A 27,406-nucleotide genomic window follows, 5' to 3' on the forward strand; every position below is an offset into this window, starting at 1 on the left:
CCTGAAAATTAAAAAATAAGTTTTTTAGCTTTTGAATATGTTAGCCTTAAGGTTATGAATAAGCTGTTCCAAAACAATAACAAAATTCGCATTTAGGAGATACAAGCATTCAAAACTTAGTCTCTCACTTCCGCTAAAATGGATCACGGATTTGTATGACATCACCGTGGATTTCAGCTTCACATCACATCTTCTGTCCAATCAAATGCTCTCTAGAATCTAAAGCGTCCCGCCCCCTTTGCTATAAATACCACCTGGCCAAAGCGACCGTTGACACGTAATGGAGCAGTTTGGGTTGGAGATGTGTGTTCAGTTGGTTGCTCAAACGCTTGAGTTTTATTCCGTTTTCCAACAGTACGTTGGTTAGGAATGAAATGGCTAGAATTTATTCACACCTACAATTGAATCCAACGTTATCATCAGCGCTCGGATTCGCTTCCATGGCGCTGTCAAGTACGACTTGCAGACTGTGAGGTAAACGAAACGCTATTGGCTATTTGAAAATTGGGAGGAGCCATTCAATATTTCTTAGCTTCCTGTTTCAGTGGAAATTACGTCAACGAATCATACAAAGCTGCGCGTTCCAAGGCACTTCAGTGGGCCTTTAAGCACTATACATCCAATTTTTCATAAATGGGCGATTACTAATACCAATGTCTGTGAATGGAAACAGACATGCGCTCTTTTTTTTGTAGCCTACTATTGATGGCAACCATGACATAATGCATTCTTTGCACATTTTTGAAAAACCATGCACAGCTTCCTCATTTAGAAGTTTGTTCATTGTTTTCACTGGGCAGTTAACACAGACGTTTCATTTCGCGGGTAATGTTGTACGATCCCCAGAGGCTTATTGCAGCCATTTGAATACTTTCCCCATCAGCAAATCACTTTCATAGTCGTAACCAATTGCTCTTTTTATTTCGAAGGCTTTTGCGGGGACTTTGAGGGGTAATTTTGGGACAGTTGTTGCAGTTGACATTGGGTGGATGTATAGGCTCATCAGCACATATGTTGATGATGGAGGGCTGTTTGCAGGAATAGCTGTGTCTGGCGCTCTCACAGGGGACGTGAGATGGTGCACACTGACAGAAATCCTGGATGCTAGTTAGCAAGCAGCAGTGCACTGTCAGGTGGCAGGAGTCAAATCAAATGAGAGCCAAGCCACTCCAGTGCACAATGACAACCACTGTGTCTCATGAATTAAAGATGACTGTATGACGAGAGGGAGGAGGCACAGAGCGAGGAGCACCAGGGCAGACAAAGACGGATCAATCCCTTCCTCTTCTTTGTGGGCCACAAGCTTGAATAATAAACACAAGCATTACGTTGGAAGCTTATTTTTGGTCGCAGACGCCAGAAACGATGCGCGGCAGTCTGGTCTGGACTGTGCAGACATGCTCCTAACTCTAATGGCTTAAGTTGGCGATTTAAAAATAGATAATGACCTCCTTTCAACAAATCGTCACCGTCACATCCAGCCAATGCTGCTGGGAAACACAGACACCCCAGACATTTGCTCCCAATCTCAGTTTCCTACTTGGATCCTGTGGTTTGATTAGCTAGGGGAGCTAAGGACTGGGAATATGATGTATTAGGAAAGGGTGGAGATATTTTATTGGTATTCTGGATATTTCTAGCATACTAACACTTTCAATAATGAATATCCAGTCAATGCTGCAGCTTGATGGGAAATATGTTACCCAGCCCAGCAGTGGATATTAGGTTTTTGTTAGAAACCCTCTTTTTTAGGTTGGATGGGAGTATTAAAAAGATTAAACAACATTCAATATTTAACATTCAGTGTTCAATGATGATATTCAATATTCAAACTAACACCTACCATATATAGCCTATATGAAGACCTCCGATACAAAAGCCTCTTAAAGCCACCTCTGTCAGAAATGAGATGATAATGTTGAGTGAATGCTCACAAATACATTCATCAAATACTTTCACTTCAAACTCACTAAATCCCAGCCTCAGCCCGTTCAGAAATGCCTGTACTTGGGTAGAAACATATACATAGGAGCCTGATAAAAATGTTAATATTAAACAAAAACTGTAGATGGACTTTTGCATCTGAAGTCTTCATATATATATTAATATGCATAATTACTCATAATACAATAAACATGTTTAATTCTAACTCATGCCTTGATTGGTAGTTAAAAATATAAAGAAAACATTCATTTAAATCAGATTAACACCTATCATAAAATATATTAATAACACATAATTAATCATAATATGATACATTATTTATGCTAAAATTAATTCTAACCCCCTTTTTTACAGTCTTAAATAATGGTTTTAGCTCCATCTTTCATTTAAAAATAAAAACAGCAGGGAGGCTCATCAGCTATGAATAATTAATTAATCTTAATTTAATATTCCATGTGCCAAGCAACCCATTACCATAAGGGGAAAACATTCAGATTATTGTGCCAGCACTCACTTCTGACCGCAAGAATTTAACCCTGTGTCAACCAACTCCATTCTCCTCAGCATATAACACAAATACAACCCAACCTGAGACCTGCCCGACAAAATATTTGCTTCCTGTATTTCTTCCCTTCTTTCTAAGAAGTCAAGCTGTGAACCCAACACAGGGCATGTGTTCTGCATTTAGGTCTAACACTTGTCAGCTCTTTTCTGCCAGCGTTGGGATTGTTTCCTAATAGTACGGTTTATGAGGGCCGGTTTGTGTAGCCAGAATTTGGATGTTTCCATTTTAAACTGATCATTAAGGCCTGTTTGCAGTGCATTTATTATCTACAAGCAGGGAATATTCTCAGTCAGTCTTTCCACAAAAAAAAAAAAAAAAAAAACACATGACACCGCAAAAGCTGCTGGGAGGAGTGAAAGTCAAAAAGCAGCATTGGAAGAAAGGAAAACATAAAAATGTACACTACTTAATGACTAAAGAGCTCTGACATCAATACAACCCATGACCCGAATGTGTCAAGACAGTTTTTAAAAGCATAATAAATCTATTTTAAACACCTGAATGTCTACTTAACCTGTTAGATGCCATATTGATGACATCACAAATGTCCATTTCTTCGTCACTGCAGTGTTTTTAAAACTCTAAAATGATTTCAGTGTAGATTACGTGGAGTTGAGCAGACATAACTATTATAAAAGCAAGCACTTTGGCCAGCAAAAGGGAGTCTGAATAAAAGAAAGCTTCGAGACCACATCAAGCATATAGAAACACAGCACAGATTTTTCCATAATAAGCAAATCAACACGTCTCGTTCATGTACCATTTTATTGGACTTATATAGAAATACTTAAAAAAACATGAAGTAGCACCATTACTTAAGTTTTACTTTGTCATGTAGAACTTTAAATGTCAGAAAAATAAAACTCTTGATACATTTTCAAATCTTGTTTCAGCAAATATAATATTAGTATTTGACCATGAGGTTAAAGGCCTTTTATCATAAAATAAAATATACTTTGTTTTTAAACTTTGCTCAATAAAGTACATATACGCTCAAGTAACTTCACCTACATAATATACATAAACAAGTGGTAAACAAACGTATTAAAATAGAAATCCTAAACCTATAGTGGTGCAACAGAACAGAACTCTGTGATACCCACTGGAATCTAATTCATACAAATTTTTAGAAAGCTTAAACGGTTCCTTTTTTCCGAACGTACTAAGTTTCATACATTTCGACATTTCGTAATAATATAGAATAAAATATGCTTTATATTACTGAATAGAAAATATGCTGGGTGAAACGGATTCAAAAGACATTTTTTTTTGCTGAACCTAGAAACCCTCCAACCCAACAGAATACTGTTCGATGCAAATACACATTTCGTGGTCTGAATCGCCATCCGCACTTCGAGTGATATTAAAATAATACAGTGTTCGTTGCCATAAGGCCATACTAAAAAATAAAAAGATATTTGAACCCAGCTACAAAAAAGTTCACTGAACTTAAATTAAAATATCTGTAAACATCTTTGCAATACGAAATATAATCTTTCAAGTCAAAAAAGAATAAAATACTTCAATCTGTATTAATGTCATCATGAATATTTAAAACTTGTGGAATTTCTGGTTGATCTATACATATATATGTAGGATATTTTGCTGTTCTCCCTCAAACGAGTTCCATCGTATAAGCTGCAGTATCTCCACCGCTGTAAGTCTTTGTGTGTCTGTGTGTGTGTGTCTGTCTGTCTGTCAGGAAGCCGTCCAGATTCCCCAACCTCGAGATCTGCTACCAGTACATTCGATCAGCGGAATCGAAAGGCTCGTTTAAGCTAACAGTCGGCAAACTGACTACGGTACCTGCTCGCTGTCCTTACTTCATTAACGTTTGTGTACAGTTGACTAAAACTATTGATTACTAGGCTTTAATATTTAAAACATGCATTAGATGTTGAAAATATTTGTCCCGAGCTACAGTACATTATGAACAATTACACCGGAACGGCCGTCCCTTTTTGGATACTGCAGCTCTACATACATATGTATATATACATGTACAATAACACACGTTATTAGGGTCTCACGAAGCCACGCTCTTGTCGCTGTTTACGAAAATATACGTATTGCCTGAGTAACTGTAGCATGGCAGACGGGGCATTTGGGCTCGTTCCTCTCGCAGATGCGGTTGGCACACTCCATGCAGAACAGGTTGTGGCCGCAGGGCACCAGGGCCGCGATCACCTCGCTCTCGAAGCACACCGAGCAGTCCCGACTGCCCTTGCGGCTCGTCCCGGATGAGGACGACGAGGAAGATGAGGAGGACGAGGAGATGGATGAGTCGGAGGGCACACCGGAGTGATGGGATCCAGGGAGGGCTGGGGAGTAGCCAGGGAAGCTGAGGGTGCCGCCGCCCGGGTCGCTGCGCACCCGGCGCGCCAGGGGGTGCTCCGCCGCGCCGTTGGTTTGGTGCAGGGGTGGGGACAACCTGGGCTGGCTGGTGCATCCCACCCCGTTGTTGGCCCGGCGCAGCCCGTTGGCGTTCGTGGAAGCATTGGCGGGAAAAACGGGCGGCGAGGCGGAGGTGCCGTTGGCGCGCTCGTACTGGGACCACATCAGGCCCGGCGGCGCAGGAGTGGGGTCGAATCCCGGCGACGACTCGAAGGTCATGTCAGTGCAATCGGGCGAGATCACCTCGCCGCTGTAGACAAATCCATTGGCATTGGCGTTCATGTTGATGTTGTTGTTGTTGTTGTTGCCGTTGCTGGAGGCAGTGTAGCTGAGGGCGGGGCTGGGCGGGCTGTAATCAGCCAGACGGGAGCTGCTGTTGTTACCGCCAAAGTACGAGTCGGTAGAGGCACTCCCCAGAGAGCTGGAGCTGTCGTTGCGGTAGTTGGAGAAAGGCTTGCGACCGGAGGTGGGCGTGACGCTCGAGCTGGGCTTGCTCCACAGGCTGGCGTTCCCGTGCAGGTCGAAACCCACGTCGGTGCCATTGGCGTGGAAGTCGTTCTCGTCTGTGAACTCGATGAGGCCGCCGGTGCGCATGGCGATGTGTGCTTCAATCTCTTCCCTGGCCCGGTCCACGTTCTCAGGCATGCCCGTCACCTCAAACACAGGCTCTTTGTCCCGGCTGGGTGTGACGATGTAGGTGTGCGTCTGCTGCTGGATGCGCTTGATAGTGGCCCCCTTGGGTCCCACCACCAGACCCACCACCCGATAGGGAACTCGCACCTGAATGGTGGTCTGGCCAGGCAGATTGGGCGGGCCGGGCACTGTGGCGTTACCATTCAGGGTGCTGTTTTTGTTCCGCGAGGCTCGGATCATCGAGAAGTGCTCGGCCGCCGAGATGATCTCCCTCCTCGCCATGGCTACATCCTCTCGCCTGCCTGTCACAACAAAGACTGGCTCCTCTCCCCGCACTGGAGTTTTGATATACGTATTGGTCTTTGCTCGCAGGGCTTTAATTTTGCAACCTACAATTGTGAGAAATCAAAAAAACAAAAATAAGACAAGGCAAACACACACCTGGCACAAAACAAAAAGATGCAAGATGGGTGCAAGCGCACAGTCTAGGGGGACAACAATTTTGTCATCTTTCTTTTTTTTTTTGGTGCGGCATAAATTCAAACCACATGCTCGTCTACTTGACATGCAGGGTCAAAAATAGCACAGGGGGAAAAAATGCATGCTGAATTCAGGATTTTTCTGACCCAACGCAACACTCTAATCATACTGTCAACAACTTGCTCTGTCCCTTCATACCAGATAGCCAATACAACATGATGTCGCCTAGATCTTGGCTATATAATGATGTTTCCTGGTTAAGGAAGTCTATTCCCAATTGGCTATATAGGGAGTGTAAACAAAGTCCACTGAGACAAAGAAAGAAAGAGCCGCTGCTGCTTCAATAAAATGGCACTTCAGTCTAGATATACAGGAATGTTGTGTATAAAGGAGATGACATATTAAAGGTAGTTTGGGTTGTGTCAGAGCTCCCTTGCTTTTGTTTGGTCGGACATAAGGAGGGCAGTGCAGTTGAAAATAGGCTATAACCTACATTCCCTATATATATCATACATGCAAATGACCACATGTCACCATAACACAACGGTACTCTAAGGTTACATAGCCGCATGCACACATTTAGTTCAAGATGATAATGATTACCTTGCCTGCCGACAATTTCGGCAACATGCTCGGAGCTGGGAACGGGAACGCACTCGGTCATGTTCACGCTCTTTCTCCTGGGCTCGTTGTCATACAGAGAATTTTCATCGTTATCCAGTCCGAGCAGCGAGAGCTGGTCCAGGGCGATCTGTAGGGCTCTTTGGTCATCCAGGGCGTCCCCCTGCCCGCCGTTGCCGCTCCGCTCCATGTCGGCGAACAGCGAACTAGGCATCTTGGATAGGTCTGGAAACAAAGAGGGGAAAACTTACAGGAGGGTGGGATTGAGCTGGGAACGGCTGGTTTAAAAAGCTCCACGGGTGCGAATTCAATGCGCGTCCTTTTTTCCTCGTGTCCAAATAATAAAAATCAGTGCAATTCCGAAGTGTAGAATTAGCGTTATTCCCGGAGACTGGAATGCCGGTGGTGGCAATATTCCCCTTCGAGTGCGCACCCCTCCCTTGCAGCTCGTTTCTGTTCGCTGTCTGACTCGCTGCAGCCAGACGCGGCACTACCGGAGAATATGTGCGCATGACGTCACCCCGGTCGGACGGGGCAGAGACTGTGCTGCGCTGGGTTGTGATTTACATACGCCGCGCTGATTGGACAGATTCTGGATGGAAGAGAGAGAAGGGGGGGTGACCGAGTTCAGCCACGGCTCGTCGCGGCCCGCCCTTTTCTTTTGTGGTCTTATTAAAAAGCAACATAACACATTTTATGTGAATTACTGTTATTGTTTAACTTTCTCGTTTTTTATACCAACAGCGTGGTTAAAACGTACATTAATAAAGAGCCGTTGGTTAACATGACTATATTCTGAGGTGTTGTGAGTCTGTTAGCAACATTGTCTTCTCTGAGGTCTTTGTGGGTTAGTGCTTATAAATTTGCTTTACTTGCAGTCAGGTGAAAACCCTCCCGCCAAAAATAAGTCAAATAACAGCACTTTAATGCTGAAAATGTTCAGTTCAGGCAGCATAACAGTAAATCTGCATCATTTGTATCCTCTTGTTATTATTAACACACAGGTGGTATGTGTAAAATGTAAAAAGTTTTACACAAAGAAATGACCAGCACTTTTGAGAAACATCATTAAAATGATGTACTTTTGTTCTACATGGAGCTGAATGGGTGCCATCATGTTGTCATCACATGACCAGTCACTAATAACAACATCTTTACTTTCAGACAGTGTTCATGACGCTTCACAAAGCATATATCTAACATCTAAAGCAATATCCATTGTCATGATGTGTGCACGGATCCTATGCGGGCTGAAAGGTGCCAATAAAGCCAAATCCACTGCAATTATTGGGAGCCAGATAAATGTAAACAAAACCTTCTGTGCACACCTTCATTATTAATAATTCGCCAAGTTATAATTTCTGTTTGGATTATATTATTTGCTTCAGTTTGCATCTAATTTAGATTCTTCAAAACAATCTAGAATTGTTTTATTTTTCTCTAAGTGACCTTTACATGTGCTTTTCAAAAGCCTCAGTGAAGGACAACATGCCAAGACATGCACTCTCTTTGTCTACTGCACGCCCTCTCTCTCTCTCTCTCTCTCTCTCTCTCTCTCTGAAATATATTTAGCATTCATTCACATTTCGGTTACAGCGTGCTTATAAAATGAACCACCAGATTTATATAATTGTATGCATTTATTCAAAACACGCAAAGTGTCTTTCCAAATGACACCAGCCTCTCCTTCCTTCCAGTCTCACAAGGAATGTGATTGTGTTAAATCATCTAAATTCCTTTAGATATCCTCATGCATACACCTCAGTCAGTAACATTTGCCGAAAAAAATATAAATATATAAAAATAGAAAATGTAATAATGCCACTTATGAGATTTGTGAAACTGATTTAAATAACAATGGGCCCCTTATACAGTAATTTTTTTTGTGTGTGTGATGTCCTGATTATTAATGCAAAATATTAATCTATTATTGTCATGTTAAAATGAGTCAACACCCAAACAAAAATACATTTTCTTCACAATTTCATATCAATGCATGTACAAGTGCATGCGAGTAGATGCCTAATCAATATTTCATCCCATCCACAAATATTGGCATAGGCGCAGTTAATGGCCAGTTAGCTATCAACAATACTCTCAAGCACTCTGCCGTTGGCCGGTATGTTAAAGAGCATGATGGAAGTGCTTATTGGTGATCTCCCAGTGGATCCCAAAGCATCTACAGGCAAATGCGCCTTTTGTGGCCCGAGCGGGAAGATGGGGTGGGGGCAGGGAAATCTGCTTCTTTTTGCACAAAGAAAATTTCAAACCAATTGAGGGGCATTGAAACGAGAAGCACTTTCTTTGTCACCTCACTCCTGAGGAACAATAGGTATGCTAATATTAACTGCCCCCAAACCTGAGAATGTGATTCAGGGGCTTTTTTTGTTAATATTCACCCCCTTTTTTTATTATTCTTTTTAGTTTAGCACTAGCTGGCTCACAATCTGAGTTTAAAAGCTGCATTGAGAAACATCTGGAGGTGGGAATTATGCTAAAGCCACATGTATGGCTTATTTCTACGCTTTTTAGCTTCAGAAGCTCAGAGAGAGTCACTCTGATTTGCGATTTGCATAGTTATAGACCTTACTCTTTATTGTATTGTGAATTAAAACACTGACAAAGGACTATAATATATAAGTATATATATATTTACATGTTGACTGCTATTCAGTATGTGCATGCATCATCATGTTTCATATGTACTTTATTATATATACTGATAAAGTTGGTCATTCTTAAATATCACATTGCAAGTCCAATTCTGATCAATCGCTCTTACAGACTGTGGAGAACAAAGGCTGAGGAGCAGCCTCTGTACGTGCTGGCTTCAATCCTCCTTACACACACACACACGCACGCAGAGCCAGCGGTCAAAAGCCTCAGCCACAGAGTCTGTTTAAAAACCACTATTTCGCATGTCTTTCCAGATCTGTTTCAAAAGTGGGTATGATTGATGTCCTCTCTGCTGCCCAGATGGAGTGACAGACGGAAGATCATTGTCATGACACAACTTTTACGAGGACATCTTTTTCCTGTTAAACTCGTTTTATGACAACTCACACGTTACTGCATCCGAAGAAATAGAAAAACGTATTAAACAAAAGCTCTGATGGTTCAATCCTTTCAAGATGTATAAAAAATGTTGCAAGTCTATCTAGAATGGATAAGCTTTATTAATACAATTTGAAGGACAAAAAAAGTACCTTAATTATTTTTAAATAATTGTATTATTGCATTTATAATTGATTTTGATGATTGTTCTAATATAAAATAATGAATCATGTAATAATAATAAGGAAGGGAAAAAATCTTTAAAAAAAATCAGAAATACAATCTATAAGTCTATCTAAAAAATAAGTTGTGTCACTTAGGCTGCAATGAATGGAGAGCAAATGAAGTGTTCTGCCTCTCAGATCTTTTTCTTGGGGTGAAAAAACATCAATAATCTTACATTTTTTACACAATGTCTCAAAGTGCACTCTGATTGGCCAATTTCTACAATCAAAACTCATCAAATTCCTCCAAAAGACCAAATGATCTCAGCTAAACTATCCACATGTAGCACGTTTCTCCAAAGGAATTTCAGGAGAAACAACTGACACAAAGTAGATCCTGCAAAAGAACATATATATTAAGTCACCTAAGCAATGAAGGAGCAACCTCTGGGCAATAAAACATCCTTCTGGCTGTGCCGCTTTATACGCCTGGCGTATGATTTCACAAGCGCGCCAGTCAAAATATAACCTGCTTTCTTTCAACTAGCACCTTGATGAATCAGGGTTTTCTATAAGTTTGCCGGTTGTCTGTTTCACTCAGTTCATTTAAGGTTCTTAGGTAATCTTAGGCCAGCACAAATAAGCAGAGCGCAAACGTCTAGAGTGGATTCGACATGCATAGGTCACCCCAGCTTGTTTTTTCACATGTCCACCTTTGGCAGCTCGAAGAGGCCACTTTAACGCATGCGATATTTGCTGTTTTGCATTAGGAGTTAACCAGCTGCTTAGCCTTTAATGAGAGGAAGAGGGGCTTAGCTTGGCATGACCCAGACCTGTCTGAGTGCAGCACTGCCGTGAGATAGCTAATAAGCCAACAGTCACTGCCGTCTGGCCGGAGAAAAGAAAAATAACAACGGGAACAAAGACGGCGAGGGAGCATGGACAGAAATTAGACAAGAGAGGTCACAGATGACAAACTCTGACATCATCAGTTTTGTGTCCTCTGGATGCATGTATTGCACTCGCATTCATTTATTTCCATCCATGTTCTAACGCATTGTTTTTAAGAGCTTTAAAACCGAGTGATATAATCAAGACTATATAAACCCCACCTCTCTCTCTCTCTATCTCTCTCTCTCTTTGTCTGCACTGGCGAGCGCAGTGAACACAGACGCATGGCAGTGTTGTGTAATTGAATATGCAGTTTGCAGCTTACGACTGCAGTAAAACCTTATGGCTAAATATCGTAACACAAGCCGTCCCGTTAGCGTTCCCAGCGATCCGTTCAAATGTGCACCAGTATGACGTGTTACGTGAAAAGGTTAAGTAGGCCAGTGCTGCAGTGGTGCAGTGTGTGTGTTTGCATCGGCCCATCCCTTCGCAGACTGCTACCCGCACTGACACACTGAACTCGAGTGCCACTGATTCGCCTCCTCCCATTGGCTGTCTGCCAGACGCCGGGAGAAGAAGCATGCAGCAGAGCAGAGCACAGCGGCAGGACAGCTGGGGCTGCTCCCCCACAATGCACCAGTCCCACCCAGGCCCTCCTAATCCATTCTGCCTCTGCGCTCGCCCCTCCCGCCTCCAGCGCCGCTGCAGAACCCTTCGGATACTGTACAGCCCTCTGCGTCTCAGCCAGAACCAGGGAAGTCTATTGCGTTAAATAATGAACGATAAATCTCATCAATATTTAGCAGTCTGGATGCATGACTCTTTATGTAAAAAAATGCCATTGCAGTGACAATAACAAACACATTAGTAGCCTACACGCAAGGTCGTTACCATTGATCTTTTTATTTAAAGAATTTAAATAAAGGAATTAATGGGGTTTAAGAGAACAATGAATCAGAAAGAACAACAGCAAAAGCCCTAGAATTCATTAAGTAATACATTTGCAAGTCATATTTTATTTTGAAATAAGCACACCTTCAATCGTGTTAATCATAGGCTATACCTAATATGCCGAAATGGCTTTGTTAATGTTTCACATTCAATTACATGAATCACATTTTCAATTCAGAACGGTGGAATCCGACAAAAGGTCGAGTAGTTTGCATCACTGGATGTAGTTGATCATTTATATCATACTCGAAACTATCAAAAAAAGAAATGTTTAGCTTCTTACCTTGCACTCTTTCATTGTTAAAACTGTAACCTAAAAACAGTAAAGCCTGCCTTCTGTGATTTGATTGGCAATCTCAATCATTTTGACAGAGTGATGAAATATTTTGGCTAACCCGGAAGTTAGCATCACACTGGTTCCCTCGACAAAAACCCAATACACTGTAAAACATATATTTGAATGATTTATCACAACATTTTTTCTTTCGCCAAAAAAACGTAGATAATATATTTCAGATTACATATTTTGAGTTTCTGTTGATTAAACCAATCCCCATCATTGTTTTAACTTATTTTTTTTTAAATTTAAATTAACTCAGAATTTAAATGTAACCAGGTTACTTGCTTTTTTAAAGTCCCCCTGTGGTGAAAATCAAGCTTTTAATGTATTTATATGTCTATGTGGTGTTTTTAATATGCTTTAAGACAAACCATGTGCAAATGCATAAGTCAACACCATTGCTGAGTATTTTCTCCTTAAAACTGCAGTGAACCGAAAACAGTTTCATAATCGCGGTTTGAAATCGCTGGTGTTTCTGACGTCACAAACTACCTTGTAACCAATCACGTCAACATGTGATCATCAACGAGTGGATCCCTGAGCTGGTGTGAGTGAGTGTAGGCGGGGCTAATTTGCATATTCATAGAACTACGTATACTAAATGAGGCAAGGGTGTAGAGTTACATTCAAGCTATTTTAAGGCATAAACATTTTTTTTTTTCAAGGAATTTTTTTTTAAATATGTCATTTTGGTGATCAAAGGTGAGGGATACAGTGATTGACTACAGGGGGATTTTAAGATAAACCAACACATTTTCACAGTGTAGGATTTTTCCAGGCTTTTGAATTATCACAAAAAAAGTGATCAATAAAAGTTTATGATACTTTTCCTTACTTTTCCTTAACCTTAACCTAGGCTATAAATGAACTAAATCATGATTGCTCGACTTCAACGTCACCAACTCTAAACTTCTGACAGCTCTTTCAGGGTTTATTAAAAAAACATATTCCCTGAAAGTGTGAGTGCTGAAATGCTAACCCGTTTCCGGGTTTTGGTCTACAAAAGTACGTCATCCCTGCAGCACTCTATTGATGTAGACATAATGGATTAATTAATAATGAATCATAAATATATACAGCTTAACCTGCATACGTACAAATATAAATCTCTACTGCTTGTTTGTGATATCGTCAAAAAATATTAACTATAATATCAGCCAGTGATATATTAAAAGTTAGATATATAGTATTTTCTACCTGCATAGCAAATATTGGCTGTGTGATTGTTTATATCGTTGCAAAAAGTAAATGATCTCACAGCTCAATATATGAAGTTGGATATGCATTACATCCAATTGATCTGCATACATACAGTAATCCCATGGGGTGATATATTCTATATAGCATATCTCAACTGCTTGATTGATTCTATTGTTGAAAAATGTTAAATATATTATCGCCTAGCTCTAATCTGCAAGCGCAACTATATGGCATGAAGGTATTAAAATATTATGAACATTACCATCATGATTTTCTTTAAAGCTTCTTTGAAACAACGTGTATTGTGAAAAGAGCTGTACAAGTCATTTTGACTTGACTGCCTGCTGAGGCAAACCAGGTAAAAAATTCAGAGCAGCATCAAGAATATCAAATAATGTGGCCATTTGATGGGGGCCCGGTAGACAGAAATGAGGAATGGGGAGGTCCGGTGTTCGTGCCCAGCGGTGCGCTGGTTAATTGCGCTACTAATGAGCAAATAGAAGCTGTGCAGCTTTTGCAGGGAGGTAATCGGGTAAAGATCCTCACCGTGCCAACTTCCAGTGCCCAGGATGGCATCGTTGACAAAAAGCATCCACTCGACCCTAAACAACAGAAGAAACAAGGTGTTTCAGACAGGTCTGCCTCACAAAAACAAAGAAAACAGGCCCACTGCTACAGCCCTGAGGAATCACTTTAAATGAAGCAGGAAGAAGGAAGGCATGCAACAATCATCATCACTCACTGTGAGGCTGTAGGGGACAAACGGGACTTAAATCATTCACACACAAACACAGCATTAGATAGACTTCTTGCTAACATGTTGAGTCTTAGATTGAAGGGGAACATTTATAGTTTTATAAAAAGTAATGCACACCTGCTTTGCATTGCACAATAAATTCATAGTGATAGCCTGGGAGCCTGGCACATATCGGAAACGGTAATGTGAGTCAGTAGGGCAAAGTTCATCGCTCATCCTGCTAGCTTTGTTTGGGAGTGTCAACTTTCCTTTAGAGCATAATATACAAATCAAGTGAGATCTCAACAGCAGCTTTTCCCAGACTACCTTTTAAAGAGACTACTTATTTGTAACCACAGCCTAGAGGCGGGTTTGCCTTTCTGTGAGGAGGCTGATTCGCTGTAAGGCATGGTCTTCTCGCTTGTTTCCATTAATCAAGCAAGTGTATAAATAAATAATATGTTGTATATGCTCCTTTTTTCATTCAGCATGGAATTGGGTCAACCGCACACATTAACCCGTTTCATTCTTCCTCAGCTTCAGCATATTTCCTTCCTCCCTCTCTCTCTCTCTCTCTCTCTCTCTCTCTCTGCCCAGATGCACTGCAGTTTAGCAGCAGCTGGATTCAGTTGAGGAGTAAAGAAAGTTTTGTCTTTGAAAACCTGTTTTTAGGGAGTGTATTGGGAACTGAGATTTGAGGATCCACCCCTTAACATAGGTTTTTTTTGGCTTTTTAACTTTTAGCTTTGTGGCCAATTCTATATTCTAATGTACTCACACAAGTTGAGAGAATTTTTAGCACATTCTCTTTGGGGAAATGGACCAAAAACACTGTGCTGATTACTTATTCTGCACTAAACAGATGCCCATTTAATGCTCTTTAGAAAAAGGAAAAAAGGGGGGGAACATATAATTAAAAGTGTGGCACTGTTAATGGTCTTTAAACGTCTACAACAAGTAGAGTAGCCTGATTCTCAAACTAATGACTCTTATGAGTTGGTTCTTATAATGAATCAGGTAAAATGCTTCGAAATCAGTCAAGACTCTGAACCAGTGGTTCTTTAAGGCCCCCCATTTTCCAAGTATTTTTGATATATCTGCTGTAATGACAAAGCTATTGGTGTGGGAATATATGAAAATTATTAAATAATATAATTTTTAAAAATCTCATAAAAAATGTTCACACTCTTTATGACCAATGAATTTACATGAAGATGTTTTTTTTTACTCACAAATAGCCATTTCTACTTGATTATTATTAACGCTTTACATATAACTAGAAAAAAATTCTACTCATTATAGAAACTTCGATGACTTTCCAAGATTTCATTGATTTCCACTACTTTTCCAGGTCAAGAGAATTTCCTTATGGTTTTCAAGGACTGTGATTCCTGGTTCTTAAATAAAACCGACTGTTGTTAAGGAAACAAATTAAAATAAGAAATGTAATGTCCGTTCACAAACTCGTTTTAAAGCTTATTTTAACTGCAAAGTGTTACTTTTGTCATGACAAACTCAAAATCATCTCAGTTAACGCTTGAGACTTGCAACTAAGTAAAAACAGTATTGTTTTGTTCAGCAGTCACTATCTTAGATACGTTCTAAAAAAAAATATATCATTAATGCAGTCATTAAAGGTGTCGGAATTGGAACCAGAATTGTTACGTTCCGTACAATTCCAATGCCTATTCTTGAGATGGTAGAGACGAACAGGAATCAGATTTGAAGTTCCATTGACTCCAGGCTGCATTGATTTCTGTTTGGGAGACGGCCAGACCCGAGGCAGCGGCAGTAACAGCAGTAACTCTCTCTCTCTCTCTCTCTCTCTCTCTCTCAGCGCAGGAGCCGCTGCATCGAGGAAGAACTCTCTCTGAATGCAAGCCCTGTTCTCAACTTGTGGGTCATTCCTCCAGAGCTCTGCTATCTGATCACAAACTGAGTAACTGGCTCCCATACAACCTAAATCAAATCCAAAGAAACCTCTGGCTGATGTGGAAGAGACATCTTTTGTTTTGCCGATTCAACAAATGCAAAACTTGTTGCCCCAACACATGACACATATATATCCCTATACCTCTGATCTGAACACAATCTCATTGACACAAACTGCATTGGGTTCAAAATTCAGAAACGACACGTTAACAGGCCTTGTGAAGGTTTGCATAGCAGGATTTTTTTGCTGTTAGGTGTTAGTGAATGTGAAGGATGCAGTACTCACAGACACCAGAAGGGGGAGTTTGACAAAGACGTGTGCACTTCAGCAGTTCTGTGTAGATTCGCTCATATATCAGTCTGTGTTCAGCATCACTGAAGAACCAGGAGAAACTTCTCACAGATGAGCCGCTACATCTACAGTCACAAAGCATCACTCATCACGGTCATTTTCCAGAGCGCCTTCTGAAAGCAGAGGACGAAATGACAGGTTTTGATTAGAAAAAACATCAATCACTACGAGAAATATCCATCACTATTTCAGAAATGTTATAAGAAATGTTTGTGCTAGCAGCAAATCAGCATTTTATTCCAATGGTTTATGAAGGATCATGTGACACTGAAGACTAGAGTAACGATGATGAAAATTCAGCTTTTCATCACAGGAATAAATTACATTTTAAAATATTCAAATAGAAAACAGAAATTTGAAATTGTACTGTGTTTTGATAATTTTGTTTATCTGTCTTTTCATTTTTTTTATCAAATAAATGTAGTCTTGGTAAGCATAAAATACTTATTTTAACAACATTAGTAGGCCTATATTTTTAAATGTTTAATTTATTTGTAATATTTCTAATTAAAATGATTATTGTAACTTTCATTTGGCTTTTTGTTAGTAATGAATTGGATCATTCATACTGTAAATAAATACATGAATAAAATGCAAGAATAAAACTATTTACCACTTACAACATGACCACTTTTAACAAGAAACCTGTTAAACAAAATCATCATTAAGAAATCTACTTTTTTGCAGTGGAATGTAAAATGCCACTGTAAAATTTGTTCAAAATTTGTAAATGTAAAAATGATTGCTGCAGACCTGTGAGGTTGCCATGCATTGCCAGCATTACCTTACTCTAAAAACAAACCTGGCTAATTCAGAGAGAACTGACTGAGCCTCTAAAGAGAAATACTTGACTCTGACCGGCACCCTCTGTCCGACCAGTCGTGGGTCATTATGTCTGACAAATGTGCCATTTAGCTATTAGCCATTTTAAGACTTCAACTGATAGACTGAGATGTTGGGGTTGGTGGTATGCAAAACTTCATATTACGTTATGAGTAATTTTATACCTTGATATCTGTATTATTGTTATTTTGACAAGAATTCAATGAAATAATGTTTCATTGATAAAATGTTGATAAAATGATCATATGGTAATACCTACAGTTGTGGTCAGAATTAATGGCACCCCTGGTAAATATGATCAAAGATGGCTGTAAAAAATCTTTTTGATCTTTCATTCAAAAAAATTGCAAAAATCTAACCTTTCATTTAAGTAAAAGAATTGAAAGTGAGGGGGAAATCACATTATGAAATAAATGTTTTTCTCCAAAACACGTTGACCATAATTATTGGCACCCTTTTATTACATTTTTGTAATCCCCTTTTTCCAAGATAACAGCTCTGAGTCTTCTCCTAATGCCTGATGAGTTTGGAGAACCCCTGACGAGAGATCAGAGACCATTCCTCCATACAGAATCTCTCCAGATCCTTCAGATTCACAAGTTCATGTTGGTGCTTCTTCTCTTCAGTTCAGGGAATTGGGACGGTCATGGCTGAAGCTTCATTTTGTGCTCCGTATTCCGTAACACTTTTTTGTGTTGATTTTGATGTTTGTTTCGGATCGTTGATGGAAGATCCAACCACGGCCCATTATAAGATTTTGGTTTTGATTTTTTATCTGTTGATATTTGATAGAATCCACAATGCCATGTATCTGAATAAGAAGTCCAGGACCTCCAGCAGAAAAAAATGCCCACAACATATAAGATCCAACGGTATATTAAATTGTACACGTGGGGTACTTTTTATCCTTGTGTTCACCAAAGCCATCTAGTGTGTTTGCTGCCAAAAAGCTTTGTTTAGTTTCATCTGACCACAGAACCCTGTGCCGTTTGAAGATCCAGTCATGTCTGACAACTGAATATGCTGGAGTTTGTTTTTGGATGAGTGAGGAGCATTCTTCTTGAAAACCTCCCAAACAACATGTGATGTAGGGGTTGTTTTATTTTTTATTTTTTTTTATAGGCTTTCTGACCCCAAGACTCAACTAATCTCTGCAATTCTCCATCTGTGATCCTTGGAGAGTCTTCGAACACTCAAACTTTCCTCCTCACCGTCCATTAAGACAGTATAGACACACGTCCTGTTCCTGGCAGATTCGTAACATCTTTAGTTGATTGGAACTTCTTAATTATTGCCCTGATGGTCAAAATGGGGATTTTCAATTCTTTAGATATTTTCTTACATCCACTTTCTATTTTGTGATGCTCAACAATCTTTTGCTGCACATCAGAACTATAACTTTACTCATTGTGATGGATGATTAAGGGAGTTTGGCCTTTGTGTTTCCTCATATTTAAAACTCCTGTGAAACAAGAAGTCATAGCTGGACAATTTTCATGTTCCTAGTCACCCTGGTGTGCCAAAAAAAAGGTAAATATTAATGAAAATATACTTCAGAGATATTTTACTCGTAAAAAATTCTAATTGTGGCCAACGTGTTTTGGATTTTCGCAATTTTTTAAATTGAAGATCAAAAGGACAAACAATGCAGATTTATGTTTTACAAACATTTTTGATCATATTTACCTGGGGTACCATTAATCCTGACCACAACTGTATTTCTGGATAATCCAAATGAATACTTACACAATTTCAAATGAAAGTTATATTAAAATATACACTACCGTTCAAAAGCTTGGGGTCAGTGATATTTTTGTGAAATACAGTAAAAACAGTAATATTGTGAAGTAACAATATGTGTGAAACCTAACTGACCACATAAAAATGTGTGAAACCTAACCGACCCCAAACTTTTGAATAGTTGTGTATATAAATAAAAATGATAAAAATCAAATAAAAGAAGATTTAAAGTATATTAGTTTACTATGCTAGTTAACTTTGGCAGCTCTTGCTCCAACACTGAGAGTCATTATGCATCTGCACATTTATTATAGAACTAATTTAAGCTTGAGGAGGTGGCGTTTGCACTTTTATCATACTTGTGTAGAGGACATTTCAGGTCTTAGTCTCCCTTATGGTGAAAATTAGACTTCAAATAACTCCAGAGAGATCCTCATGTTGTTCTACTGACGAGAAACATGCGCTTTCTCTCAGGAGTATATGTAATACAATGTGTGTGGCCGTTTCTAAATCAATATGTCCGCTTCCAGGCCCAGACTTTGAAGTGGTACTCATGATGAATCAGGCATTGGAACAAATGATGTCGTGAATCAGACAGGAAACTAATGTTTGAGGGGCACAATTCTGCTCTAACCTCCTCTGCCATTATGAAGTATCATCATTACTGCAATGAAAAAACACGCAGCAGTTAGATAAAGGCCACATTAACGCTTCACTGGCTACAGCACTGTGTAAAATTGACCAAGATATTCCAATAGAAAACTGACTGAAGTTGTTCTGTTCAACATGTTGGTCAAAACTGAGGTGCTGACCTGGACAAAGTAGGACAGTTATTCCGTATCATATCTTATCTTGTATATCTTTGCTTAGTTAATTTAGATTTCACATTTATGAGGTCCCTATGCAGTTTATTTTTATTTTAATGGAATTAACTTTGTTGATTGAATTTTATTTATTAAAAATGATTTATTTATTGTAGATGCAATTCATTTTCAACTCTCTTAATCCCTTGCAATTGCAATGCACCCAGTATTCAATTTCCATTTCCAATCAATGTCAAAATGTTTGAGATGACCAATCAAATCAAAGTAGGAGGGCTTTATGTTCACAAAAGCTGCTGAGTGTAGAGCGACGCTTCAGTTAATGTCATAAAGTGTGAGATAAGGTGCAAGTAACTAAACATTTACTATTTGACAGCTGCAGACAATTTAAATTGAAAATATATAATTTACGTGATTCATGCAATTCGTAACTGTTCAATGTGACGAGACAAGAAACATTAACAAAGTCGTTTTCATCATATTCTTAGGCATAAGATTAATAATGAATGTGCACATATTGTGACTAAATTTAAGAAACTTATTTGCCTAGTTTTCCTGGTAGCCTTCAGTAAATTCTCTTGTCTAAGAATGTATTCTTAATATCAGTTATAAATATCAGATCCTATGTTTACTTTCTTCACTTGCAAAGAATGTGTCAATCAAAGCTCAGCTTTGGGAAGGGGCGAGATACAGGGTAAGATAAGGAGACTGAGAGAAAAAGAAAGAGAGAAGGTGATGGAGATGAAAGACCACTGCACTGACATGGTTTTAAAGCTATAATCTAGTTTTTTGGCCTTCAAATGTCTTAAAATGCTCATATGTGGATACGGGAAATCAAAATTTTCATGGGGGGAAAGGGTTTTGACATGCCCCTGAACTCCCCAAGCAAGCTTTTGTGACCTTAGTCATTATAAAACCCTGCGTACGCCCTGGACAACAATGTAGTGTGGTTGACGGGGGAAGTATACAGTACACTGCAGTACGCTTACACACTTACACTGTCTATGGCACCTAAAGTCTGCGCCTAGACACCGTAACGGCTAAGAAAACTTTCAGGAAGCAATGTAATACAAATGCAAAACAGGAGAGAGGTTTTGTAAAGCTATTTAAAAATGTGCCAAAACAATACAGAAGAACAATTGGGCCTGACAAGCTTTTTAACAATGCACCCGCTCTGTGTTTTTTGTTTGCACAATGTGGAGGCTAAAATAATTCAGTAATTGTAAAACTGTGTCGGATGAATAAAACTAGTTAATTTTGCAGTACACAATTGGCATTTAATTATCAAGACAATTAATGTAACTTGCCATGAGATGCATAAAAGTTCTGGCAAAAACACGCATTTGGCAATAGCGAGGCTGTCTGTATTTGCTTTCCTCCTGCTGATTGCCAGACTTTAGAGGCTGTCGTTCTAGTGCATTCGAAGCTGACGGCAACAAAACATAATGAAATTGTCCCTCACAGACTTTGCAGTCAAAGCGGCCCTTTAAAAAGTCCCTCTGTCACAGTCAGATCAATATCTGCAGATAACAACACAACACCTCACAGCATAATGAAGTGCTCACAGGCATGAACACAACCAGGACCGGGACGAGAGAGAGAGAGAGAGAGATCGAGGAACAAAGATGGAGGATGGACAGATGAATTATATCCAATCACGCTCACTTAAAGGGATAGCTCGCCCAAAAATGATTTTTTTTTTTTATCATTTACTCACCCTTGTGTCGTTCCAAACCTGTATGAGTTTCTTTCTTCTGTTGAACACAAAAGAAGATATTCTGAAGAATGTTGGTAACCAGACAATTTACGGTAGCCATTGACATTGATAGTATTTTCTTTGTCATACTATGGAAGTCAATGGCTAGCATCAACTGTTTGATTACCAACATTCTTCAAAATATCTTCTTTTGGCCAAAACTTGTTTTTAATGACCCTACAAGTTCGATTAAAAAAGAAGATGATAAACAAGGCAGTATTTTGAAGAATGTTGGTCAAACAACATTGGACCCCATCGACTTTCATTGTATAAAAAAAACTGTCCCACTCATGAAACTGATAGATGAAAAACGAATAATATTAAATATAAAATAATAAATACTATAATAGTAAATAAATAATACACAGGGGAGTAAATGATGACAGAATCTTCAATTTTGGGTGAACTATCACTTTAAGATTGACTAAAATCTCCACAGAACAGCAACCCAACTATGACCTTCTAATAAAAAAGTAAGATGGTTCCAACACTGAACCTTTATTTTTAAGAGTGTGGAATGAAATTCGGTAAAATGAGAAAGCTCAGTCTTTTAACTCCCTCTGGGCCACAGGGTGGGCATTTGTCTATTTTGGCACATTGTGCTGGGCAGAAGTGGGCAGCGGGCATCAGGTGCTGTGCCCATCTTTGATCCGCCACACCAGCTGTCTACACACAGCCGGCGCAGGATCCCGATATAACATCCTTTATTTTGCATAACCTCCACTTAAGACACATCATACACGTCTAAAACAGATACAAACCAGAGCCGAGAGGAGAAAAGTTCAATAACACGCTGAAAGGAGAAATATCGAGTGTAACGCTAGGATGTCTTCAGGGTTATATTAACATCTAGAAATGTTTATGTCTACAACAGAGCATCTCATTTCCATGTTTCCATAGCAAAGAATTTTTATGGGCTGTTTTTAAGGATCTTGTTTATGTTCCTACGCCTTTTTTCTCAAGCTATAGGAGCTTTTGTCAGCAGATGCCTGACGTCTGACCTGGCAGCTCTAAGAGCGCGTTCGCTTATGAAATCCATCATGACATTAGCTGGCAGGGTTAATGGTTTTAAAAGCAAAGAACGGCTGCTGAAAGAGAGGAGAGCGCTGTCAGACGCATAAACATCCCTCGTCTTTCATAAGCTCTCGGGAAGATGGTGTGGGGGAGTCGCCTCGGTCCAAAAAAATACACAGACAGGAGGGGGATACGGCATCTTTTCCTCTATTGCGCTGTTTTTTTTTTTGTTGTTTTTTTTTTTCATTCGCTCATTCTTTCTTTGTGGTATTTGACCAAGTGCTGCCTGTGAGAGTTTGTGTGGGTGGACGGGCCGGATCCATCAGCGAGACAGGTCTCTCTCTCTTTCTCTCTCTCTCTCTCTCTCTGCGTGAGTGCAGGTGTGTTTTCTTATGGAGATGTTGAGTTCTCCCTCGCGCGCGCTGTGTGTACTGGAGTGTGGTAATTGAGCGGCAGTCTTGCTGGGACTCAGCCCAGATGGAAATTGTTTTGGGCGAAGGGGAAGAAAAGGTGGAAAAATCTCAGAAAAGAGGAAAGATAGAAGTCCACACTGGCACTGAATTCGTCATTATAAAAGTCTATATGGCACTTTTTTTCTTTTTCAAGGTTAGTTGAAGGTGCTAAACCTTGAACATCTTTATTGCGAAGCTCAGGGTGTAAAATGAAATATTATATAAGCCGTGCAATTTTTGCATCTTTGTGTCTAAAAACAGTTTTAAACCATTTTTGCATGAAACAAACATCAGTTCCTTTCGGTTTATTTTAAAGTGTTCTTTTTACAGTGCAACTATACATTAAAGGTGGTATCAGTGATTTCAGGCCCAAAAATATTTTTATCACATTCATCTAATCTTTCCTAACGATCCGCTAGCTGCCCGCCCCATAAGCATGCCGTCAAAAAAACGCATCTCTGTAGGCAGCCTAGGCTCTGAAATCTGCACACAAAAACAAATGGTTTAGCCAAACACTCAAAACCAAAACAAATAGTGTTCCAACCAATCACCGACAGGGGGAGGGTGTTGTGAGGTTTTGAGCCAGCTTTTTCTTCAGCTCTGACTTTGCGTGCAGCCGTGCACGAGCACAAAACCTCACAACACCCTCCCCCTGTCGGTGATTGGTTGGAACACTATTTGTTTTGGTTTTGAGTGTTTGGCTAAACCATTTGTTTTTGTGTGCAGATCTTAGAGCCTAGGCTGCCTACAGAGACGCGTTTTTTGACGACATGCTTATGGGGCGGGCAGCTAGCGGATCGTTAGGAAAAAAATATATATATATATTGTTGGGCCTGAAATCACTGATACCACCTTTAAAGTACAGAGTAATATTAATTAACAACATGTGCTTATAGGTGCATGTAATTATGCATAATTTACTGTTATTACTATAGTAAGTACATAACATGTAACAAGGACACTGTAAACAAAGTGTTACCTTTTTTTCAAAATAAAATAAAATGACCAAACTCAAACTGTTTGAACGGTATATAAAAAAGCTAAAATTATCGTGATTTTAACGGTAAAATACCGAAAAAATGCTAGAGTGAAAAACTGTTAATTGGTTAACAGAAACTTTCGTACTATATATGGTGAATAACTGTGATAGATCTTACCATACATTTAATGTAATTTTACAGTTTTTGGAAGTGAAAAAGAACAAGTCATTGTATAATTTTCAGTGTGAAAAACTTTTTTCAAAAAAGTTTTTGTTTCTTCATAGATTTTCTTAGTTTTTTTCTAATCAGTACATTAGGGGTTTATGTTACATTTAATGTTGTTAAATTAATGTTTATTTCATTTTTAAAATTCCACGTGTGTTACCATGATGGTGTTTAGTGTTTGTGTGAATGACACTGTGGAGATATTAACTTTTATTGTGGAAAAGCTGTTTGTGATGAGCTTTGATTCATCATGTGACCCTCATCACCACTGATTGGTGGTTGTCAGTGTATTACAATGGTACAAAACATATATTCAATAAGTCAGTAAATTCACATTATATCAGATAATGAAATATGTTTATATTATATTATATTAAAGAGGTTTACTTTAAAGTTAAGTCTGTAAAACCTAAAATGTTGCTACCGTATTTTTTGCGGTAGATTTCTGGCAACCACAGCTGCCGTTTTTTTTTACCCTAAATTTAACTTATTTTTTCTACAAGGGGTATGTGAACTGTATAACTGCATCACATGTGTTCTTCTGTACCAGAGTTTCTCAAACTTTTAATAGTTTTTCCCCACCAAACTGTTGCATTCTCCACAATCTAGCACTCAGACCTGGCCTGACATTTCAAACTGTGTCTTGAGTGTCCAAATGCTTTTAGGATCACTTCAGACAAAGAACCCACCTCGATTTCCCTACCTTGACTTTCATCAGTGTAAGTGCCTTGTATATAGTGAGGTCCAAAAGTCTGAGACCATATTTAGAAGTGTTCATTAACAACAGCATAGCATGATGCCATAATGTCCCTAAGATCATCTTGCGCTTCACAATCTGTTCAAAAAAGTTTGCATGATCAGTGACAGTAATTTGATTAAAGTGACCTAGATATTTTAAACATTAGCATTTACAAATTGACATTTTTAGAAAATCCCACTACTTCCTGATCATTTCCAGGTTTAAATTAGATTATTAGTTCCAGAATTTCAATACGTCTCTTGGACCCCACTATAACACAAAAAGCATTTCTTTAAAATATATATCTCTGGATAGCATAAGTTCAAACAGTTAAGTGTTAATCATAGTGAACTTTGGGCATCTAGACCCCAATTATAGATGACAAGGACTGAGAACAGGGGAAAACAGATGGATGAGACAGAGAGAGAGAGAGAGAGAGAGAGAGAGAGAGAGAGAGAAACATGAATAGAGGAGCAGACATAGGTGGAAAGTCCCTGTCTGTCTCTCCCTCTCTGCACATGCAGTTTCTCCCTCAGCGCTACAATCATGAACACTTTGTACCTCAGTTGTGCTAGCTGCTGTTAGCCAGAGAAACATCATTAATCTCTCTCATTTTTATTTCACACTGTATCATAACTGAAAATGGTTTTCTTTTCTTTCTTTTTTGCACTATTTAGCACAGCACAAAACAACACAGCGTGGGTTTACATGAGATAGATAGATAGATAGATAGATAGATAGATAGATAGATAGATAGATAGATAGATAGATAGATAGATAGATAGATAGATAGATAGATAGATAGATTACAGACAGACATATATATATAGTTAGATAGATATATAGATCAATAGATTACAGACAGACAGACAGAGGCAGACAGACAGACAGACAGACAGACAGATAGATAGATAGATAGATAGATAGATAGATAGATAGATAGATAGATAGATAGATAGATAGATAGATAGATTACAGACAGACAGACAGACAGACAGACAGACAGATAGACAGATAGATAGATAGATAGATAGATAGATAGATAGATAGATAGATAGATAGATAGATAGATAGATAGATAGATAGATAGATAGATAGATAGATAGATAGATAGATAGATAGATAGATAGATAGATAGATAGATAGAATTGCAATACTATACCTAAACATTAAAAAATAATAATAATAATTCCGGGGTACCTTTTTGTTAGTGATTGGAGGTGCATAACTGCACAGAAGTAAATGGAGAGGTTACATTAGAAACTATTTGTCTGGACTGCACTTCAGTTATGAGAACAGAACAGAGGAGCGATTAATGCGGGCCGAGAGTCTTTCACTCTTTTAAAACGCTCAGACGGCTCCTAGCGAGCATGTGCAAATGTGACTAATGCAGCGGCACTCTCTATACCGCCGAGGGGATTCATGGGATACCAATGTGTGGGCGTACAAATGGAATTGGCCCTCTTAAAAAAAAGAAGGAAAGAAAGAAAAAGAGAGAATAAATAAAAGAAATGAAGGGGGTATCTGACGCAAAGAAGAACTATGAGGTGGAAGACAGAGTGGATGGAAATTATGGCTGCCCTCGCCTTTTCTCTGCCTACATAATTGGCCCATGAGCCTAGTTTGTTTAATTCTAGTGTGCATTAATCTGGAGCTCGCCGACCTCTGGGGCATAATTACTTCTGTAAAACTCACACACACGCGCACACGGATCATTGTACACACTGCAAACAAATTGATTACAGATTAAACGGTAAGCTGGAGGTGCTCGAAATGGGGAGAGGAGAAAAGAAGTGCCCACAGCTCGCTTAGCATCCTAAATCCAATCAGAGCGAATGGGTTTAAAATTCAATTGAAAGGGGAAAGGCACAAAAAGCCAGGTCCAAAGGAAGAGGGAACGGCTTGAAAACTGAGCCATTTACGCTCGATAACGATCAGCGGCCCACCTCTAGACTTATAGAGCTCCCAAACAGACTCCCAAATGCTCCTTCCCAAGGAAAATGTAAAAAAAGAGTTGACTTTTCTTTAGCGTTCAGTAAAAGATTCATTTTGTGGACTGGCAGTTGCACGCTGCAAAAATCAATTCCTTTATAAGTTTTACTCAATAAATGCATTTTTAATGGCAAATATGTATTTTTAAAATTATTTTTAGCACAACCCTTGTTAAAGGGTTGCTAGATTTTTGCCTAAAACAAGAAGATTTCTTATTTGCCAATGAGATGATAAAAAACCCATAAACTTTAAAGTCAGCATGGAATAGAATTTGCGACAGTCTTTTCTTCCCTTATTTTGTCAATTAGGAATTGCTTGGATGGTTGTGGTTTGCTATTGGTGGATCTCATGTGAGTGACAGGTTGTCCCGCCCTCACGCCAGTAAACACATCATCAGAGAAGAGATGTTGCTTTGAATGAAGATTACGAGTTTTTATTTTTGATTTCATGGTAACTTTAACTTCCAGACATATTCTCCACAAGCTGGTCGCATCATCTTGTGCAATTTTTTTGCTGATGCAGAGTGTAAAGTGAGTAATGTAGAGGCATTAAAGTGAACTCCCATCTACAGAGGACTGTGCAAACCC

At 39.2% G+C, this 27,406-nt stretch overlaps 1 protein-coding gene across 1 annotated transcript; it reads right to left on the reverse strand.

Moving 5' to 3' along the window:
• Window positions 1-3,256: 3,256 nt before the first annotated feature.
• On the reverse strand, window positions 3,257-7,114 carry mex3b (mex-3 RNA binding family member B). Its single transcript, XM_081394277.1, has 2 exons — window positions 6,620-7,114; window positions 3,257-5,925 (listed from the first exon to the last, which is right to left on the reverse strand). Exons 1-2 carry the CDS (start codon window positions 6,849-6,851, stop codon window positions 4,562-4,564), a joined length of 1,596 nt encoding a protein of 531 aa, XP_081250403.1. The 5' UTR covers window positions 6,852-7,114; the 3' UTR covers window positions 3,257-4,561.
• Window positions 7,115-27,406: the final 20,292 nt, after the last annotated feature.

The sequence above is a fragment of the Scardinius erythrophthalmus genome (genome assembly GCF_964197995.2).
Source record: "Scardinius erythrophthalmus genome assembly, chromosome: 2".
Classification (NCBI taxonomy): domain Eukaryota; kingdom Metazoa; phylum Chordata; class Actinopteri; order Cypriniformes; family Leuciscidae; genus Scardinius; species Scardinius erythrophthalmus.

What these genes read in the sequence shown, in the direction of transcription:
- mex3b (XM_081394277.1), bottom strand. Translation starts at nt 6,851, where the DNA reads ATGCCTAGTTCGCTGTTCGCCGACATGGAGCGGAGCGGCAACGGCGGG. An exon ending in CGAAATTGTCGGCAGGCAAG is followed by an intron (nt 5,926 to 6,619) that starts GTAATCATTATC and finishes TCACAATTGTAG; the next exon opens with GTTGCAAAATTAAAGCCCTG.